Here is a 22720-nt window from a genome sequence, read left to right as displayed (position 1 = left end):
AGGACCTGAAACCCAAACCCCACCTGACCCAGCCTGTTTACCAGGCCTAAAATATGGTAATATATATAAATGGTTTATCGAAGTATTTCACCTTCAGATAATTAAGCTGAGTCCTGAAAATAATTGCTTCCATCCTTCTTTTTGTATAATCATAAAAAGAGTTCCGATTGTTCCTTTAACTGGGCTGTTTGAAGCCCGTACCGTTGAACCTGTGATAATCAAAACTGATTTAAACAATTATATGCTGATGTGGCACTGGTTAGTATAATGCTGCTACATATGCGAAAAAAAAAAGAAAAATGTTTGGTAATAAAATCGGTATTATGGTGCAAGTTGGTAGCTAAAATCATGAAGTGTTGAGTTTGCTTATATTTTGTGACACTTGTGCCCTGTAAAGAAAACCGGACTTTATAGATACCTGCATTTGCCTTCGCACGACATCTAAAGGATATGTGAAAGTTTGGCCGAGTAAACCAGCAACAGATCCACAAGCAAGTTTGACTATTATATTCTTTTTGTAATCATCAGGGACATGGCTTTTCATTTCCTCATAGAAGTAAAACTTCAAACCCGCATAAGGAAGATTCCGTATAGGGATGGAGCTAACAAAAAGATTAAAAATTTTAAAAATAAATCAATATCTATTTGCATCATAGATCATATCTACGCAATATAAAGAAAACAACCATAGTACTAGAGTGGGCTATTTTGACCCGTTTATTTACGAGTTCGCCAATTCGGGTTAAATTTTTTCTCTAACTTATCAAAAACATAAAGTGGCCAATTTTATATGTTTCTAGAAAAGTAGGGAAACTGATTTTATTTTCTTTATCTATGCAATGCGTAAATTTACTCTAAATTTCGGAATATATATTTGAAAATTTAAAACCTTTACAAGGATGTGTATGAAAATAATCCATACAAACGTGTAGCTAGCTAATAACGAAAATGGGTTAAAAGTTGCCCAGTGATCTTTTTAATGCATGAAACCTCTCCTAATTCAATTTCTTATTAAAGAGTAGTCTTGAAATAATATAACTTCAGATCAAATTCATACACATTATTAAAGTTCAATATTTCAAATTATCCTTCTAAATTTGTTATATTATACCGTATTTACACACTGATTGCCCATAAAATTTTGAACAATTAGAAGTATATGTATGAAGTTGACTACAATATTTTGAATCATCATTGACACACTAATTGATATAAAAGAATGGACAAAAGGTGTTTCAAGTCAGCCAAAGACAACCATACCTACACCACGGTAAAGGCCTCTCATCCCAGCTTCTCTATAAGTTTTTGTAAAACAATCTCTAATTCCTCTAAATGCTTGCTCTCTAATCATGGCTCCATAGACATTCAATTTAGGAGTATCCACAACCTGTGCTATCATATGAGAATGATTCTCGGTTAAAAGTCAACAAACTGGCTGTGTTTTATATCAAACAGGTCAAATCAAACAAATAGTTAAAGAGAAATGAGAACGGGTTGAGCAAGTTAAACAGATTAAAAGTCAACCCACATTACTTTTTATGCACACAACCTCTTAAATCACTTTTCCAAAGGTTCACTATTGTTGTAATAACTAGCATTATGCCCCCGCGTTGGGGAGGGAGTGTAAAACCGTGCCAAGTAGCACCCACGCACACCACCGCTAGCAACCAACAACACCGGAAAAAAAACTCGTATAAAAAGAAATAGAAAAAACAAAAAAAATATAACTGAACGAAAAGTAAACGTAATAGCATTGAACTACGCATGCGAAACATTAAACATAGAGAAACAATAACTAAGTCGATCTAGACAATAGTTGATAGCCTTTCATATTTGTAACAACTTTAAACAACAAAAATAACTAAAAATAAAAACGTTGAAAAACACATGCACGTTTCGATGTGCTAACTTGAAAAAATTTAGACCGAAACGTAAAATGGAAAATTTTGAAAATATGAAAAGTATATGGGACCAAAGTTGAAAGTAAAACATTGAACCACACATGCACGTTTCGACATATTAACTCACAAAATTTATACCGAAACGTAAAACAAAAAATTTTGAAAAAGATGAAAAGTATAGAGGCCAAAGTAGAAAAAAAAATATGAAAAGTATATGGACCAAAGTTGAAAGTAAAACATTGAACCACACATGCACGTTTCGACGTATTAAGTCGCAAAATTTACACCGAAACGTAAAACAAAAAAATTTGAAAAAGATGAAAAGTATAGGGACCAAAGTAGAAAGTGAAAAGTGTTAATGTTGAATTGTAAAAAATGTAAAACCATTGGGTTAAAATTGTAAAAATGTAAAACTATTGGGTTAAAAGTAAGAGATTAAAATAAAGAAAAAAAACAAAAGTGAGTACAACTCACTAAGTTTGATGTGCAAACCATAATGCATACATATGTTGCTAATTGTATATATATATAATATAGCTTTTGTAATCAATAATAAATGTCTTGTCTTTACTGTTTTTAAGAAAGTTACTGAAAATGTTGCATACCTGGTAAGCGAGTTTAGTTCTAACTAAATCAAGTGGATATGTAAAGAGAACCGCAGTTCACCAGATAATGATCCTGCTACTAGATCAACAACCGGCCCATTGCCCATAGCAGGAAGTGATAGTTAATTTGTCTTCTATACTGTTCATAGGCCATATAATGTAGTGCTGCATAAGGAACAATCCTTGCAACACTAGCTCCATTTCCACTGCATGCAATATTATAAATCATGTAAATAAAATCATCTAAAGTTCATATCTTATCGTGCAGTTTGGCAAGAAAGAACAGCAGAAGTTTAATCTAACCTGTAAAACCCTAGAAGGCCTTCGGTCTTTGCAATCCTTCTAAAAGATGCTAACAGTCCTATATTGTGAAATTCAGATCTTGTCTGTAACATCAACAGTAAAGGAACACAAATGGTTACTTCCTGATATACAAACATGTAAGAAAAGAATGCAGGTAAATTCAAGAAGTATCATTATTCAAAGAGAAAAAATCATCAACCAGTAATCAAGTTTCACCACTGTTTCCCCTAGGTCAGTAAAACATTTTTGTAATATATAGTTATGTATATGGATTACAATCATGAGCCATCTTTATAACTTTTAACACAATCTAATGATTTCAAAACAAAACAACACAAAACAAAAAAATAAAAAATAAATAAAAAAATTGAAAACTAGTTAAAAACGCTGAACCATAAGCAAATCCAGCTGGTTTAATTTAGCTGATCGACAAATTTGTTGTCAAAAACCCGTCGAATTGAACCTGTTGTTCTAAAATCGTGATCAGACACCGATTAAACTCTAATCGACATGCTACTGATTCGACTCACCTAATCGGTAGTCAGTCGATTTTCTGTCAAAATTTTTAAAGTGTTCGAAAATTACATATAAAATTCCAATCGGATTAATTCGTATTAATCCACTAGTTGGTAACCAACCAACCGCGTACAGAATTCTACAAATGGACCCTGAACACCCTAATGTAATCTAATGGGCTGTTCAAAAAGCTCGCAGCTCACTCGATAACTAGTTAAAAAGAACTTGATTTGAAACAACCTGAGCTGCTGAGTTGGCTCATTTTCGTAACCAAGCCAAAACCGACCCAAGCTAGGCTCGTTTAACTTCAAAATCGAGCTCGAGCCTAGCTAACCTGCCAACAGACCTACTAATAATGTGTTATTTGTGAAAATTAGGGTTTAGGGAGCTCTCAATTCCTTATCAATCAATCTCAACAAATCACATTAATAATAATAATAATAACAATAATAAAGCCTAAAAACCTAAAGAATGAATAAATAATTAGCAAGTAAAAGGCCGGCACAAGTGATTGATAAAATATAAGAACCTGAAACAAGATCTTGAGGCGCTCGAGAGGAGCAACAACGGTCTTGGCGACACCACCGGCAACGCCACCGGCGATCAATTCTCTAGCAAACAACGGAATATCTTCAACTTTTACAACTCCATCATCATCTTTGCGCATCCTTTCTCTCTTTCTCTCTCTATAATAATAATAATAATAATAATAATAATATAGAGAGAGAAAAGAGATGAACGTTTAATAATAATAATAATAATAATAATAATAATAATAATATGCACGACGACTGCGGTGAAGAATCGAATTCGAGATTATTATTATGATATTGAGGTGTCGGTAGGTGAGGCTCTATATTTTAATGCCAGGAATGGATGATCAAATCAAAATACACGGCTCAATGTTAATATTTTAAGCATGTTCAATATGTATACATTTTCGTTCTTATGGTTTGATCAAATCTCTGATTTTAGTTCAACGGGTTTAAATTTGTGGGTTTCGTTTGTTTATTTTGTTTTCATTTGCAATTAAATTTGACTTTATTAACCTAATTAGCTTTATCGTTAAACCCATCAGCGTACCCATAATATGATGGGCAAGTTTGTCCTTTTTCTCTTTAAATAAACCCCTTACTGAACAAGAGACAAAGGTCGGGGTTTATTTGGGGAGAAAAGTGACAAAATTACCCCACTTGAAGGCACGCTAGTGGTTTTAACGACCATGGTTAATGAGGTCGAGTTTAATTGCAGGTGAAAACAAACACAAGTGGGCGGAAACTGCAAATTTGAAATTATTTGACTAAAACCGCAAATTTGATCAAACCACAAGAACAAAAAACCGCAGTTCTCTTTAAAGAGGCGCGCGATTACGTTTCCTATTAAAATAGAACCAACATGGGTGATAATCTCGTAGTATTTTATAACTATTCTTTCCTTATCGTAGTAACTTAATGTGTTGTTCGCTTAGCCTCATTTTCTCTCTCTCTTTAGTTAAATCAATGAAGCACTTCATACAAATGGTTTTCGTGTAAAGAAAGTGATTTTGTATTGAACGTCGTCACTGCATACACAAATATTCTACAATGGAACACAAATAACTTTATTTTATAGGCCACTCCCATATCCGTAGTGTGTATTTTATTTTTACATAGTGGAAATGGCATCAGAATAAATTTTTACAGCACGGATCATTTTTGTAGTAGTATTTTACAAACCTCAATGCACAAAAATAAAATATAAAATTCTCTTAATGTACTACTACTATAGTTTATATATATAGATCAACATGAAGTTGGGGGCAACATGTTACTTTTAAGCCCATTAAAATATGATCTCAACCTAAAAGCCCACAGCGGAAAATCAGGCAAGGCCAGCTCAGAAAATAAGACGTCTTCTCCAGACTCCACACTCCAGTTCATGTCCATCGGATTATCTTTCAAAAAATGGTTGTCGAAAAATAAGACCAAAAAACAACCCCCCCCCCCCCCCCCCCCCAAGAAGTAGAGGTGTTCCATACTTCCCATAAACCACCGAGACCGACCGAACTGATCATGTTAAACGAACCAGTCGTTTACCATTATTAAGTAATGCTTTGGTTCATGTTTTATACCTTCTTTAGACGTGTCTTTGATCATTGGGTAACTCTTTGACTTCAATTTTCATTCTTTTATTGTATACGAGGTTATTCGGTGACGGATTTAAAAATTTCATTAACAGGGGTGAAACAAAACACGACAAGTAAAAAATATTTGCATAAAGTCTTATTGAAATCAAACTTTTAAGTGACATACTAATAAACTTATACAAGGCTATAACATACTTATACGAAACTATGCAATTCTAAAAATTAAATAAATAAAAAGATATAAGTGTGGAGCCACATTTAAGTAAGTTCTTCCCCTCTCAACAGGCTTCGGGTCCCCTCCTATGTTATCACTTAATTGAATTAGGTATTTAACCATCAACACGTTCTTTTGTCTGCTTATAATGTATTAAATGTATATAGTTACAAAATATGGTAAAAACAATTAATATTCTAATCTTTATCCTAAAATAATAAATGAGAACATAAACAAAGACAAATTAAAAAAAAAATGGTTTTCAATTTGGTTCTTCCTCAAACTAAAAATTTTTTTTTTTTTTTAAATCGCATTTACAAATCAAAACCAAAGCATTATTAATTTTAACTCGAAACAAACGTGTGTACGCATTTGGCTTACTTTTGGAGACTTTTAAATGAAAATTAACCCGAAACAAACTTTTGGAGATTTTAAATCGGTTAACTCATCTTTTTTAACTTGTTATCAAAAAAATTAATCTACGAAAACAACATAATTAGTATTTTGATGTAACTTATGATAGTGAATGGATTCGTTTGAAAGAACCCAATCAAGCGAATAGCTTCCGTTGTAGTGGGCGATTGTAGTGGGCGCACATAGAACGGGCAACACTTGAGTGCAGCATGCCTACTTCCAGCATTTATGTTTCAAACAATATAACTATAGACGCTTGAAATCTCACTTGTTTGATCCGACAACATAAACTCATGTCGGACATGGACCATCATCATCGTACTCAGTATATCCCACCAATAGCAAAACTATGGTAGTGTTTGAGGAGAGTAAGATGTAGACAGCCTTACCTCGTAGGAATAGAGAGGCTGCTTCCGGTGAGACCCCCGGCTCGATAGTAGTTTTGCATCAAGCCTTGGACTAAGGCACATAACACTCAACCATCGGGACACCAACCGACTGGTGCATGTATCCTTGTCTTTCGACTATCAACGCTACCACATGATGCTTGATTAACCTTCCGCCACTTTTAACGTTATTTTCACGAGATTAGTAAAATAACGTCAAAATTAGTGCAGTTTCACTTTTGCCCATCCGAGGGTTCACACATATATACCTTATATATATCATCATCATCATCGTACTCAGTATATCCCACCAATAGCAAAGCTATAGTAGGGTCTGAGGAGGGTAAGATGTAGACAGCCTTACCTCTACCCCATAAGGATAGAGAGGCTGCTTCCGGTGAGACCCCCGGCTCGATAGTAGTTTTGCATCAAGCCTTGGACATAAGGCACATAGCACTCAATCATCGGGACACCGGCTGATCGGTGCATGTACCCTTGTCTTTCGGCTATCAACGCCACTACATGATGCCTGATTAACCGTCCGTCACTTTTAACGTTATTTTCACGAGATTAGTAAAATAACGTCAAAATTAGTGCAATTTCACTTTATATATATATAAGGTATATATATATATATACCTTATATATATAAGGTATATATATATATATATACCTTATATATATATATACCTTATATGTCAGGCATGGATCACCATCAAATTATTAGTTACTAAACAAGTAACCTTTAGAACTGTTTATATCAATATCAAGACTGTATCTTCTTCTTTGTCACAAATAATATATACTATACAATATAATTTTTGTAATGTATATATGTGTGAACCCTTGGGTGGGCAAAAGTGAAATTGCACTAATTTTGACGTTATTTTACTAATCTCGTGAAAATAACGTTAAAAGTGGCGGAAGGTTAATCAGGTATCATGCAGTGGCGCTAATAGCCGAAAGACAAGGGTACACGCACCAATCGACCGATGTCCCGGTGGTTGAGTGTTATGTGCCTTATGTCCAAGGCTTGATGCAAAACTACTATCAAGCCGGGGGTCTCACCGGAAGCAGCCTCTCTATTCCTTCGGGGTAGAGGTAAGGCTGTCTACATCTTACCCTCCTCAGACCCTACCATAGCTTTGCTATCGATGGGATTTACTGAGTACGATGATGATGAATATAATTTTTGTAATATTAGTAATAAAAAGATATATGATAGAAAATAAAAGGCAAATTTTAGGTTATTTTGTAACCAATGGCATTTGAAATGTTGAGGGTGGTTGGGATATGCTTTAAAATGGAACATATTTAACTATTGAAAGTTACAAAAATAATGCATTTTTTTTTCTTTCGGCTACTTTATATTTGCTTTTTAGTATTCAACTATAAACTACTTGATCCTAGACATTAAAAATTAAATTCATTCCTTCGAATATTATAAAATTGATGATCATTACAGTTTAAAAGGATATGTTTTGTTTTCATATGATACGTATAGATAACATTTTTTTTTCTTAATTGTGTGTTTCAAGGAATCATTCTTAAACATATGTGTTTTAAAAGTAAGCGATTGTTTAATATAAACAGGTCATAAACTCAAGCTTCATATGTCGTGTTTGATTATGTTCGCACCTAAATGACCATAAACGAGTCAATCTTACTCTCTCTAAACTTGGCGAAGTTAATCTCGAGCTTCATACATATAAATGCGTGTGTATATGAGTCAGGTTAAGACCAAACCGAACTTGAAATTGCTGGAAAATCGAAATGAAATACGAAGTTAATTTAGGGGGGGGGGGCAGTGGGCTGATGTTGGATTGGACCAAAACCGAATATAAATATTTTAGGGAAAAATCCCAAAATAAGTATTTAAGAAAACAAATTTCTAGTTTTAGGTACCATTTGTAAGAAATTCCAGAAATAAGTATTATAAACTAATCGTGACGAGTAATTTGTAGAACCAATTAGAACTTGCCACGTGTCCTTAAACTAACCGTAACGAGCACGTTCACTAATATTTACTCGTCACGACTAAAGAAGTTTCATGCCTCGTAATCAGCACCCACGAGCAATTCATATGTCTTTGAGTCGCGACGAGTAAATTATAAGGTTAAACTAGTCACAACGAGTAGATTATAAAATTAAACTAGTCGCGACGAGTTAACTACTAATAAACTACTCGTGTAAGGAATGTAAACCGGGTAAACTAGTCGTTGCGACAAAAGGAATTATGAATTACTCGTGGGCGTTCTTTACGATGCATGAAACTTATTTAGTCGTGACGAGTAAATGATTAGTGAACGTACTCGTTACAGTTAGTTTAAGGACACATGGCAAGTTTTAATTGGTTCTACAAACTACTCGTCACGACTAGTTTATAATACCTATTTCTGGAATTTTTTGCCAATGGTACCTAAAGTTGGAAATTTGTTTTTATAAATGCTTATTTTGGGAATTTTTCCAATATTTTATGCTAAGATTTTTTATATCTCGGTTTTCATCCAGACCGAACCTGAATTCACGCTAAAACTAAAACCGGAAATCAAACTGAACAGAATATGCTTAACAAAACAATCACACGCTAAAACATACTGTTACAACAGCTTATGTTGGATACAGGGCCGGCTCGGGCATAGGGCGATGTGAGCCACCGGCCGGGGCACAAAATTGTATATATATATATATAGGGGAGGGTTATAGTAAAAAGAAGTAGTTTCCTAGGAAGACTATGAATAAATCATAGCCATTGGATCATGTTAATCAATGGTTGAGATTTAAAATTACCAAAAACCGACATAGTTTCCTAGAATTACTCTTTCACCATTATAACCGACATAGTTTTCTAGAATTATTCTTTCACCATAGGTTATAATGTCACATGTCAAAAATCTATTGGTTCTTACTATTCCTAGGAAACTCTTTATTCTTATTTGAACCATTTTCTATATATATATATATATATATATATATATATATATATATATATATAGGGTAAGGATCATAAGAGAACCATTGGCAAATTGAGAACTTTGAGAACCATTTTGGACCACTAAAAAAACCCTCTAAAAAATATTAAAAAAAATTATAAAACAAACAAAACCGAAAATTTTAAAAAAGTAAAAAAACCAAAATTCTTATATTTCATTCCGGTTTCATTAAAAAAAACCGAAATTTTTTTTTCTTTTTAATTCGTATTATACCTATACACATATGTATACTTTCATTTAATCTCTAGTTACGTAATATACACATATGTACATTATCATTTACCTTAAATTATTCATATGTGTATAGGAAAAAACGTGTGTGTACATATTATACACATATGTATAATAAAAAAACCCTATCATAACTTTGCTATTGGTGGGATATACTGAGTACGATGATGATGATGATGATGATGATGATGATTTTTTTTCTTTTTAATTCGTATTATACCTATACACATATGTATACTTTCATTTAATCTCTAGTTATGTAATGTACACATATATACATTATCATTTACCTTAAATTATACATATGTGTATAGGAAAAAAAACATGTGTGTACATATATGTACATATTATACATATATGTATATGTATAATTTAGCTAAACCGAGAATTTTTTTTTACGTTTTTTTGAAACCGGGATGATAAATAAGAACTTTGGTTTTTTTACTTTTTTTATTTTTGTGTTTTTTTTTGTTTTACGATTTTTTTTATTTTTGAGTTTTTTTGTGGTCCAAAATAATTCTCATAGTTCTCAGTTCCTAAAAAGTTCTTTTATGATCCTGATCCTATATATATATACACATATATTGTGAAAAAGAAATATGTATATTTAATGTTTTACTCTAATTAAACAATAACTAGCTTGGTCTAGTGACAAAGGGGTATGACTTCCAACCAAAAGATCGTAAGTTATAATCTCACTTGAGATATTTTTATACAAAAAGTTTTTTACACAACCTAAATCATAACCAAATAAACCCATTTAAAATTTTAATTATTTAAACCAAACAAAAAACCATTTACATAAGGCCTAAAATTTTTTTTGCTTATATTATTTCGTTACTCGTTAGAGTCTAGGGGCCTTTTTATTTTGGCTCGGCCGAGACATATAAATTCTCAGAGACGGCCTGGTTGGATACAATCATGTAGATTTGCTATGTTTTCCACTCAAACAAAATGACAGATCATTGACAGCATACAAAAGAGAAAGTATAGTTGCTTTTCATCATAAATCAATAAACAAATACAATGAAATAAATAAATGCATCATATTCCTTTTACAAAATACAATGTTTCTATTTTATGGCCACCAATCCTACAAATAAAAGAATATGTCCACCGTTCCAAAGAATATTTGTCCCTTTTCTCCTCTATATCTACATATATCACATACGTATATATCTACCTTTGAATACAAACACAAAAAAATGACAAAAAGATTACCAACAAACTGTACGCGAGCATCATGATCGATTTCTTTTCTTTTTTAGCGCGGAAAACAATTTCTACCTCTCGATGGTATTAGAATCAGAAGATGACACTCGGGTCTTTATCGGTTTTAGCTTTAATCCCATGCTTTCGGGAGAGAGTAGCTCTGGGGCGATGCATGATGGGCTTAATGGGCTTCTCGGGCTGCCAGTGGACGGGCTCGGCCTATAAAGCCCGTAACCCATTAGAAAATATTCCATTGGTATCAACATTGCATGTGGTTGCTCTTCAGTCACCATTGATCCACAAACTTGAACCTGTATTGATAAAAGTCAAAATCGGTGTTTTACACTTTAAAGACTGAATTTTGATACAAACTTTGAACTTATTTAGCACCATTGGGTTTGACAGAAATCAATTTATGCATCAATATATCATTCACATCAACCTTGAAAGTAAAGAACAGCAGGTTTGACTTTTAAAGTCAAAGCACTTAGTGATTAAAAATTAGACTTTAGATAAATAATCTTATAAATGCTTAATGCATGAATTTGTAGAGTTATAAATCTATGACACATAAGTACATAACTAAACAAATTCCCATCAGATTTTCAAATCAAAGTCTAAATCGTCAAAAGTCAAACCTAGCGCTTCTAAAAGTCTGATTTAGAACAAAAGCCTTATGCCTTTTCACCACTTTCTTCTTATAGAGTGCTACTTATATGATATAACAAGGGTATCAATCTTTATCACTAAAACAGTAAAACTAGCAAATTCACATCACAATAACATCAACAAAATCAACATGTTTGACTACCAAAGTCAAAAAGCATAGTACATTTGACCATCAAAGCAGTAAATATTTAAACAAAATTACCTCAACTAATGCACTATATCGTCTGTCCAATTTTCCAGTCATGTGAAGGGCATCTGAATGAAATGGTGAGCTGTCACCGACAAATATAAGTGTTCTGCATTTTAGCTTTTTTAAACCCTCGGTTATATCGGGTCGCTTATCAATTGCTTGAAGATACCTCCACACGTTAATACTCTGTCTTTCATCCAATAACTGCAAATAAACAATAAACAAAATTCAATTAAAGTGCACGTAAGCATGATATCTAGATGCAAAGATGAAATTAATGACCAACCTTCCTGCAAGAATGAACTATATCTGATTCCGGGATTTCCGGATTACCTCGAACTTCCTGATTTAATTTAAGAATATGTGATTAAATAAAATCCAAACATTGCTATTAAATTAAATAAAAAAAGAAAGAAAAAGAATATCTTATTAAAGTCAGAATCTACCTTGCTGAAGTATCTTTGAAGCAAACATTCTTTCAATAATCCACACATACCATAGTAATACAGTAAATTCGACATCAACTACACATAACAAGCAATGATACAATTAATATAAACCAAATTATATACGGCTATAATAAAATTACTTAGTTGACCCTTTTTTTACATACCTTATTGTAAAACCATTCGGTCCATGAAGGTGCTTTGCAAAGAGGAGAAACAAGTATTAAACCAGTAACTCTGTCTCTATACTTTATCTGTAAGACAACCATATTTTGTTAAACTTAAAATAAAACTCAACATACAAGGGTATAATGAAAAACTATCAAGAAACGAAAAGGGTCAACGAGTAGTCTAACCGCAAAGAGTGTAAGAATGTAGGCACCTGCCATTGCCCCCATGCACATCACTGCACCAAGCCTAAATTAACCAAAAAAATACAACTTTAATAAATTTAATATAAATAAAAAAACATTAATACCAAAATCAACTGTAAATGGCTTACCTAAAATAATTGAGGACCTCGAGAATCTGATCACAAAGATCCTCCACAGATAGAATAGGATCATCGGGACTTATGGCTGCTGCTCCTAACTGCAACGACTCTTGTACAAATCCCAGACGAGAACTTTAACGTTAATAATATAGTTTTAAAACAATAACCCAAAATTACAAAATAGTCCGTTCACAGACCTCGTGCCCAGGTGGACTGATGTGATAAATGCAGAAATTATGAAGGAGCAATGAAGCTGCTTCGGGACAGAAGAATAGTCCTTGAAAACATAACATATCTGTTCACAAAAATAAACCTTAATTAGACCAAATAAGTCATAAAATAACATGAATGGAATCATAAAGTTACTGTTACTCACGATTTAAAGCTAAATCAGGATATGTAATCAAAGGTGGTTTTTCTTGGTCTCCATACACGATTATAGACAAGGACCCACGTCCGGTTTGAATAATATGTTCCTGAGAATATATTTGGCAGCACATATTAATCACCAGATAATAAGATGTGTAATTAAAAAGCCATTGAAAACAGATTCTATTATTCTAAAAGAAGATGGGAACTTAGTTTTACATGAACTATCATTTGTTTTTAAGTTTTGAACACGTAAACCTTGATCATTGTTTTATTCCACGGGGAGTCGGCTGAAGAATATTTATAAAATAAAAAAGAAGTATATAAAAACAAAATTGAACACGCGTCATTGTATTGAAATGCATATGTAAGTCAATAATTAAAAAGTGATATCAATGATGTTTGAAGTCGATAACGACTGATTAACCAACAAGAAATAAGACAATAACTTCTAACCAGCAATTTTTACCATTAAAACAAGAATCTAGTATTAAAAAATTGAGCTAATTCAATCAATATGAGGTCATTCAACAACCAGATTCCAAATTTAAGTAATTTGACCTTAAAAAACTCATCTTTTTCAAGTTTGTGTAATTCTAATAATAACCTAACACTCATTAAACAGAAATTGGTCCAATAAAATTAGGACTTTTTGGATTTTGTGGCATTCATGATAAGAAACAAACACAGAGAAACAGATGTTAACAGCTGGCAAATGTTGACAATATACATAAATTCAAGAACATCTTTGGTTGTAATAAGAACAATATTGCTTTAATATTTCAAGATTTTGACAGTGAAAATAAAAGTCAAAATAGATCTACAATTCCATAGGTAATTAATTGACAGTTTAAAAGGAGTAAATTGTACTGCCAACAAAAACCTAAAAATCAAGAAAAGTGGTTTCTAAACTGGGAAAGAGCATGAGTTCATCCCTCAAAAGTATATCAAAAACACCACAAAATCACAACAAATACAAAAAAATTAGTTTTCTAGTTTCAGCATTTCATTAAACACCTTATGTGTAATACATTAAAGTGAATCAAAACTAGTTAGAAAAGAAAAAAAATTGAGCTCATCCCTCAAAGGTGAATCAAAATATCCACAAAATCATATCAAATACAAATAAAGATTGATTTTTTTTTCATTGAACATTTCATCAAACACCTTCCGTGCAATATAAAAACTCAAATTAAACCAAAGCATTAAGCTCATTCCACAAAAGTAAATCAAAATATCAACTAAATCACAACAAATAAAAAAAACTAATTTTTTCCCATTGAAGCATTTCATCAAACACCTTGTGTGCAATATACAAACTCAAATTAAACCAAAAACTTGAGCTCATCCCACAAAAGTAAATCAAAATAAAAGAACAAACCTTTCCACCAAGATAAATAGTTTCCATATCAACAGAGACGGAATCGCTTGAATCCGCCATGGATAGATATTGTCTTCTTCTTCTTCAATTTGGTGTTAATTTAACTTTCTCTCTCTAGAAACTGTGCTGTCTTATCATTTATATATATATATATATATTTATAACAATAATAATACTCCAGCTTCTTCTTCGGTGGTTTAAATACGAAGCAATTCTTTCTTCCCTTTAATATTATTATTGATTATTATTACACTCTCTATAAAATGAAAATAAATAAACTCCACCGACGGTATACTCTCTCTCTAAAATGCGCACATGGGTCCGAGAAGATGATAGCGAGGTTTCCGTCACAACGGCTGTTTACTTAACTAGACGCTTTGGTTAACTTTTAACCATGGTTACCGACAGACTACCATCAAGCGGTCCAAACGTCGTCGTCGGCGGCACGATTATCTTTTTTTTTTTTTTTTTTTTTTTGGATATTAGACAATGTTTTTGTTGTCCTGTTTGGTATGTATACTCTTTTTAGTTTTACTTCTGGTCTTTTAGACCAAATGTCATTTGATAGCATAACGGTCATATTGTTATATGAATACATGATGAATATTTATTTATGTGTGTTTTGAGAATGTTTAAGCCACAGTTTTAACCATAAGAAAATGTTACCGGAACGGAAAGTTTACGGAGTTACGGGAAATGGTTAATATCATGCTAACTAACGTGATTAGGTAAATCGTAGTTTACTTTATACAGTTGGTATTTAGGAGGTTATAGTAGGAAAGTAATGAAAGGAACAATCGGATATATGATACTCTAGTTGTGCATAGGGCGTTTACTACCTCCTAAAGGCTTTAGATGCTTGATTTTTGGTTTATTCTATTTGGATTTTACTTGGTTGTAACTGAAACCCAACTGATTCAAATTCAATAAGTTTAAAACCAGCTTGGAGTTGGGTTTGCCTTTTGTTTTCAACCAAAGAGCCTTTTTCTTAATTCTTGTTATTGGTTTTTTTTAAATTTTTTTTTTTTTTATTATAATAAGATTTTTTAAATTTATTTTGAAAATACTAAATTTTATTAGGATAAATAAGATTGGACTAAAATTGTTATTTGACTGCGTTAAATGCCAAAACTAGAATAACCATTTTTTGTTATTTTGTTTATTCAAGTTATACTGTTTGAAATGTATGAAGCTTTTGTGAATGTGAAAAGTTATTCTAAAATATAGTTTGGTTATAATAAGTTCTTGTTTCTTCTTGCTAATTAATAGGTTTCTTTGGTTCGATTCGGTTTCAATTAATGAATTTCAACCCGAATAATTAACACCATTTGGATTATTTACACCATATACGTTTGTTTCATTTAACTAACTACATGTAGAATTATGGTTAACACGGATAATTTGTGTTGGACCTATATATGTTTTTTTTATCATTTTTATTGAATTTGATTTGGAACTAAGGTATATGCTTTTGCTATTTTTCGGTATATTTCCATTTGTCAGTTGGAATCAAATCAAAATTTTCTAATAAATTAGGTTGTTTTGACTGATTGAAGCATATTATTATACTATAATAAAATCAACTACCAAAATTAGGTTCCGATTAGGGTTAAATGCAAATAAATGGTGTGACGGCATTTTCTCATCTTTTAAAATTAGCGTACTTTCTGTTAAAAGGGCATTGTAATTTCAATTCAAATAAATAATTTAAGTATTTAACACATTGTTTCCAGTTACATTTTCAAGCTTAAATTTGAAGGATGTAAAATCATGTATATACCTTGTCATTACTCATTACTTCAAAAGAAGTTAGGATCATAAGTATAGGAAGAGCTATCATATAGTGTTGAACTCGGTTGACTTTACCAATTCACCATCCAATTTGACGATATGTTTTTAAATTCCAATTTACCCTAAGGTGACTAGTATGTAAGAGCCAACCAACGACTATTGGTGATAAGCAACCATCACCCTATTCCACATGTGGGAGCCCTCAGATTTAAACCGCCAAAGCCACTTCGAGAGAAGACTGAGATTGAACTATTTGAGCACGAAAGTCCTGGCACGCCTTCGTTTAGGTTTCACCACCTTATCCGAACTCACCCATTGAATGTATTTTTTACCTTCCAAGCCAGCACCCCACCCACGAAATGGAAAGAACTGAAGCCTTCTGTATGGATAATCTAGACTCTACCATGTCAATCACTAATGTTTCAACTTAATCCTACTTTATTTTTTGATATAAATATACCATAAGTTTTCCTGTAAAATCTTAAACATATGTAAGGTTACATACTTACACTAATGCCAGAGCCAGCTATGAGGCATGGCCGGGTGGTTGACCGACCCTAGGTCGACACCCAGACATACTCGAATTTTTTTTTTAAATTATATATATATTTTTTTTTAAAAAATATGTATTATTAATGTTTAAATCGAATTACTCAACTAATTGACGACCCAAATTTTTTTTTCCTCCTTCAACTCAAATTTTTTTCATGATTATCAGAGATGGTACAAACTAATGAAATCGTACTTTTTTTTTTAATTGAAAATTTTTTTCTTAAAACCAGTTATTAATTCCAAAAAGATTTCTTTATATTCGTTGAAACCAACCAAACGATTTATAATGAAGTGGCAGGTAAGCGGGCAACAAGCTGCGCCGCAACCCCCTTTTGGATAGCAAACCCAATCCTACTAAAAACAAAGTTTTGATTCTTATGAGCCGATAAATTGCTATGCATGACTTTTTGAACTCTGTTTAGAAGGTCCACGACATCTGGAGCTAAGTAATCAAAAGTGTCAAAGACAAAGGGGATAAACACATGTTGATTCTCCAAATAAGCTTTCTCGTGTTTAACAACCTTACCCGAGGCCGCCTTCAATGCTGCCTGACAGGCAACAAACCCGTTGTCCCTTAGCCCAACAAGAGGGGAGACTCCTGTGAGATCCACACAAGCGTGTTTCCCCCCTACCCACCCAAAAACAAGAATATCGCCCGGTCGTAACTTAGATCTTCCTTCAAGAGGATCCGTAAGAAAGTTTACGGGAGCCTCTTTTTTATCTGAAATTCTGGCCCGTTTAAGAACATCGCATAGAACATCACTCACCAAATCATGTATGTATTTAAACCCAGGCAACTCTTTGCAATGAATTGCGTGCTTGCCAAAAGAATCCAAACAGACCTTGTGGCAAACCGGGCATGGCTCATCTACCGGGAACAAAGGAATCATTAACTGATACTTAAGGATGGTCTGGTACTCTAAAGCCAACATATGTTGGTCCAGTCCTTCAATAGGGATAACACTTAAGAAATCTTGAGCCCGTGGAGATCGAAGGCACTCAAACACCGCTTTTTGACGAGGAAATAAATCAAACTTCACTTTCAATCTCTGGATGATTCCACTATAAAGGGCACTCGCCAAAGCATGTTGGGCTTTAGGTGGGGAGGTGTCTTTATTAGAGAAACCGCTAATATTAAAATCAGGAAGTGAAATATGCAACCGATCTATCGCACTTCCATAATCGGAGTCAAACCCATCAATACCACAATCTCGAAGAACGTGGTCTTGCAATTTCCAAGATTGTGCCATCGAGGCCACAAACGCATATGTAGATACGTCTGAAGCTGAACATAAACCCAAAAACCTCTAAAACGAGTCGGAAGTGATGCCAACCGCCATTAAAAATCTCCAAAGAAGACATCACCACAAACCATGATGTCCTCAATGTACTTGTAGGCCAATATGTTTGATATTATTTTCTAGAAAAAAAAACATATTAATTTTGTTACGAAAAATGTTGTCATCAACTTGGAGGTTACATACATACTTACACTAAAAGCAAGTGAGTATTTACCAAAGTGCCAGCCAGGTGTCCTCTAGCTTCCTATTGGTTAACATCGTGTGTTATCACACGTGGCACCAATTCAACCAACCACAAGCAAGAAAACACGTGTATCCTCCAAGGGCAATTCCGTCCAAAAACATTTCCACCAAAATCAAAGCGCTGTTGGTTAGATTCAAGTTTCAACTGAAGAATAACAAACAATGGCGGTAATGGATCAAACAGTGGTGATTAAGTTGTTGTTAATATCAAGTTTACTGTTATGTAGTAGTATACAGATCTCGTATGGTTCAAAATCACCTGGAGTTGCTCGGAGAGATGATATACCGTTCATTCAATGTCAAGTGTGCGAGAAGCTTGCGAAGGAATTGTACGAACAGGTTCGAGATAAGCAAGCGAAGATATCTCCGAAGAAGGTAGTTATTATTATTATTATTATTATTATCGTGTATCTATCGGTTTTAGTTTCAGATTTTAGAAATTGTTAGTAGTTTGGTGATTTGTTAGTGGCCTAATTGTTATATAATTAAGGATTGAGCATCTCTAAAGCTGTAAATGAATCCGTTAAGCGTTTACCGGACAAACGAACGGTTCACAGCTAGCTAACATGAACAAAGTTATTTGATTGTGTTGGTTTATTAAGGAAATGAACTTGTGAACATGTCACGAATATAAGTGGACACGAACAATGTTTTGTTTGATTTGGCTAACCGGAAATGGTTAGTGTGTCTGGCTACCAAGTTTGTGTTGGTGTTTTTTTCAACAATCGTATTCGTGTGTTAATTTTTACATATAATTTATCACATACATAGTTATTAAAAGCGATAGGCGCACCTAAGGTGCGCAGGCCTCCTCTAGGCGCTAGGCACAAAAAAAGCGTGGGCCTAAGAGAAAAAAAGCGCACTTAAATAAAAATAATCACAAACAAAATTTGTAATGGCAAACAACACTTTATTCAAATACCAAACATTTCAATAGCATAATCATCAACCATAGTTTTCAAAATCATATGAAAATACAATATAACCAAATTGTTCATACTCAAAAGCAAAAAATCATAAAGGTAATAAATATAAAAACGAAAGCCATTGTACTGCTCCTCAATTAAAAAAACAAAAACAAAAAAAAAACCATTAGCACAGTAAACTAAATTAACAAAACAACAAACTAAATTAAAATAAACATAATATTGCTAAACTCATAATCGAAAACAAAAATTAAAAAAATAATAATAAATATTACCAACTTTTTTTTCTCTGTAATCATGTTCTTGATGTGTGATAATGATAAGAATAATCAAATATCTTGTTCATTATAAAGAGAGAGATTAAGAGTTAATTTTTTTAATCCCATTATTTTAGGTAAGTTGTTCAACAGATTAATCAAATAAAGTGAAGGTAAATAAAAAAATCAAAAAAAATATCCAGTTGCTGATTTTTCTCCTATATCTGCGCCTTTAGTCAACTCAGTCGATGGATGAACGCTTCGCCCTAAAATAGCTCCTAGGCGCCAAAGTGCAGCGCCTTTAATTACTATGATTCACATAATACTCATATATATTCGATAAGATTAGAAATGCCATTAAAAAGTATTTAAAACCTTTAATGAACAAATATAGACGAACATAAATGGGCGTGAGTGAACAGGCTATCAAACTTTCACAAACACAATTGAACAAGTATGAACTTTGTTCGTGTTCGTTCATTTAGTTAATCGAACGAAGTTCTTTTTTCGTGTTCATTCCATCATTGAACGAAGGGACATAAACAAACTTCCTACTGAGCAGTTCGCCTCGCATGTGGATTAGTTCGTATTTGTGTGTAATTGATTTTTATGATAATTTTGTATCAGATATCAGAGTATGATGTGATTGAAATCTTGGAGAATGTATGCAACTTGAAGAAGCATGAAGCTGATTGGATGTTGAAAATCGATATTGTAGAACAAGGTGATAGATTGGAGGTAATAACTGTTCTCTTGATTTTTGTTATTTGCTCATGCTAATCATAATGTATGGAAAACTGGCAAATGATTAGGGTTTACATGAAAATAGTTGGCTTTATAGTACTGCTGCTTGCTAAGTTGTTAGATAATCAAGATGTACCGCCATCTGCCTTGTTAGAAGGAGATGTTAAGCATATAGGTCTACTTTTAAATTTTGGTAGATTCTGGAAGTCTATTTCAATCAATGATTTAGCTTCAAGACTTGCAAAAGTTGGATAGCCTTCACTTTATATGATGCTTTGGATAGGTGTCATACCTTTTGAATTTGGCCATTGGTAGGGTAGCACAACATGAGAATATTAGAATGAGGAATGTAGACTTTAAGCTCTGCTTCTAATTTTCTTTTACTGCTTCCGCTTTTCCATTTTTTGGGTCGGTACAAGGTTATATTAATATGTAGTTGTGGATAATGATTTTGAGACCCTAAAGTAGAGAATTAAGTTTGGTATAAAGTAAATGGAACTTTGTTTGATTCTTTGGTTGGTATCTTATCTTTTGATTTGGACCACTGGCAGCTTGTTGAACAAGATTCTGAAGGCCAATGTGGTTCAGAATGTAAAACTATCGAACGAGCTTGTCAAGAGGTAACTATTTGTTATTCTTTTCTAGGGTGCAAGTTTTTACTTGTAAATTCATATTTGAACACTTACTTTGTAACGCTCTTGTTACTTTTCATGTATAAATTTTAAATATTTTCAGTTTTTTTAGGTTATAGGATACTATGACACAGATGTTGCAGAGTATATATACAAAAAGAAGCCTACATTGAGTTCATTGGTTAATTTCCTCTGCAAAGATCTCACTGAAGCATGTAGTACTAAACCACCGCCTGTCCCTAAGGTAAATCCATTATCTCACTCGTGACATAAAGCTTCTTTCTCTTCTAATTACTCAAACGTTTTTGGTCTTTTGAGTTGTTTTAATTACTAAAAGTTACCATTACTAAAATACCACACTTCAATATTTCATAATATATTCCGCTAAAAGCTTTGAATTAATTTACTTTTTTACTGTGTAAACTTTTTAGGGTCGGGAACCGGGTGAGACATTTGTCCCAAAGTCAGCAAAAGAGGCCGAAATGGAAAAGATGTTAAAATCAATGGAGGGTATGCCGGGAGCACCTGGCATGAAAATGTATTCAAGAGAAGAACTCATGAGTGGAAAAGGCTTGGATGATGAAGACGATGATGATGACGACGACGACAAACCATCAATCCCTTCGAATTTGGTAAGAATATAGGAATCTTGAAGTGGTAAATTCAGCCTATTTCCTTAGAAGTGGTGGAGTTTGGTTATGCTTAGTCTTTAAAGGTTCTAAGGTTAAAAATATTATATATAAAAAAAGGTCAAATGGGTCAAGAACTTCTTCCCAAAGTGTATGTCAGCAGCCTCTTACATAGTTTCTCCAAAAAGAAGGGAAAAAAAAAGATTCTTATATATGCCAAGGCCACACAGGCTTTCAGTTTTCTTAACACCTTGGATGACAATAAAATGCATTTTTAATTTCTGAAAAGACAATACGTTAAAATTGTTCTCTTCTAAGAAAATTTAAGGCATTTTCATCATTTGGTGTTTTTTTTTACCAGAATTGGTGTTAATGAAACCACATATGTAGAGATGACTAGGCGATCTTCACATATATTATCCCTTACAGTAGTAATCTGGTTTTTGTAGTCATATTTAATATATTAATTAGTTATATGAGCTTAAAAAGATGTCAAAGTCCCAAAATTTATCAAGAATGTACGTAAAGTCCTTCGAGCTAATTTTAGAATATTAAAGTCTACAAACTTGCAAAAAAAAGCGTGTACTAGTCAAATTTTTGTTTTAAAATAATAACTTGTTAGCTCTTAAATTGGCGATACAAATTTTGTTGTGCATAATGTTGAGCGCCAGTTCATCAAATTTTGATCAGTTTAAGAGATAACGAGTCAATATTTCATAAAAAATTTAGTGCTTGTATTTTAGACAAGTTTAGAGAGATCAAATTATCAATTTACGGTTATTGATGGAAAACTTTGGTTAATGTCATGAATAGGGCAAGATTATGAGGGAAAAAGAAAGAAGCAGGAAGGTGGTGGACTGGAAACAAAAGATCACAAAAGGGATAAAATATGCTCATGAAGCAACAAAGAAACATGCAACCAAGATGGCAATTAAGTTGCAGAAATGGTGGAAAGCAAAGAAGGCAAGCTTCACACAAAACAAGTCAAAATCTACCAAAGTTGACCTTTAGGGTGTGCTTCTTCCCTTCTTTTGTCAACTTAATTTTGTAATCAATTTTTTATTTTTACTTAATTTTGGGAATTGAGATGTATAATTTTTGTTTATTTATGGGGGGAAATGATAGGTTATAATGTTACATGAACCATGCTTCACTAAGCTTCATCCGTCACATGGCGAGTCATATAAAACAACAATC

General features: G+C 33.0%; 2 protein-coding genes and 1 pseudogene across 3 annotated transcripts; 1 reads left to right on the top strand and 2 right to left on the bottom strand.

The window, feature by feature from the left end:
• Window positions 1-111: 111 nt before the first annotated feature.
• LOC143595809 (mitochondrial carrier protein CoAc2-like) lies at window positions 112-3992 on the bottom strand (annotated as a pseudogene). Its single transcript, XR_013146593.1, has 6 exons — window positions 3855-3992; window positions 2810-2892; window positions 2507-2712; window positions 1261-1387; window positions 419-602; window positions 112-224 (listed from the first exon to the last, which is right to left on the bottom strand). The product of XR_013146593.1 is annotated as a mitochondrial carrier protein CoAc2-like (transcript).
• Window positions 3993-10666: 6674 nt separating this feature from the next.
• On the bottom strand, window positions 10667-14540 carry LOC143595812 (protein NDL1-like). The gene is made up of 10 exons (XM_077074742.1): window positions 14449-14540; window positions 13075-13174; window positions 12896-12993; window positions 12708-12796; window positions 12562-12622; window positions 12373-12459; window positions 12206-12283; window positions 12046-12102; window positions 11772-11963; window positions 10667-11211 (listed from the first exon to the last, which is right to left on the bottom strand). Exons 1-10 carry the CDS (start codon window positions 14506-14508, stop codon window positions 10972-10974), a joined length of 1062 nt encoding a protein of 353 aa, XP_076930857.1. The 5' UTR covers window positions 14509-14540; the 3' UTR covers window positions 10667-10971.
• Window positions 14541-18497: 3957 nt separating this feature from the next.
• Window positions 18498-22630, top strand: LOC143595810 (uncharacterized). The gene is made up of 6 exons (XM_077074740.1): window positions 18498-18710; window positions 20146-20256; window positions 20814-20882; window positions 21007-21138; window positions 21326-21526; window positions 22337-22630. The coding sequence occupies exons 1-6, from the start codon at window positions 18498-18500 to the stop codon at window positions 22532-22534; spliced, it is 924 nt and encodes a 307-aa protein (XP_076930855.1). The 3' UTR covers window positions 22535-22630.
• The last annotated feature ends 90 nt before the right edge of the window (window positions 22631-22720 follow it).

This window comes from Bidens hawaiensis, unplaced genomic scaffold (assembly GCF_021521415.1).
Source record: "Bidens hawaiensis isolate Kalapana, Puna unplaced genomic scaffold, B.hawaiensis_p1.1 tig00045532_1, whole genome shotgun sequence".
Lineage (NCBI taxonomy): Eukaryota > Viridiplantae > Streptophyta > Magnoliopsida > Asterales > Asteraceae > Bidens > Bidens hawaiensis.
Note: the sequence above shows the minus strand (reverse complement) of the source record. Positions and strands in the feature narration are given on the sequence as shown.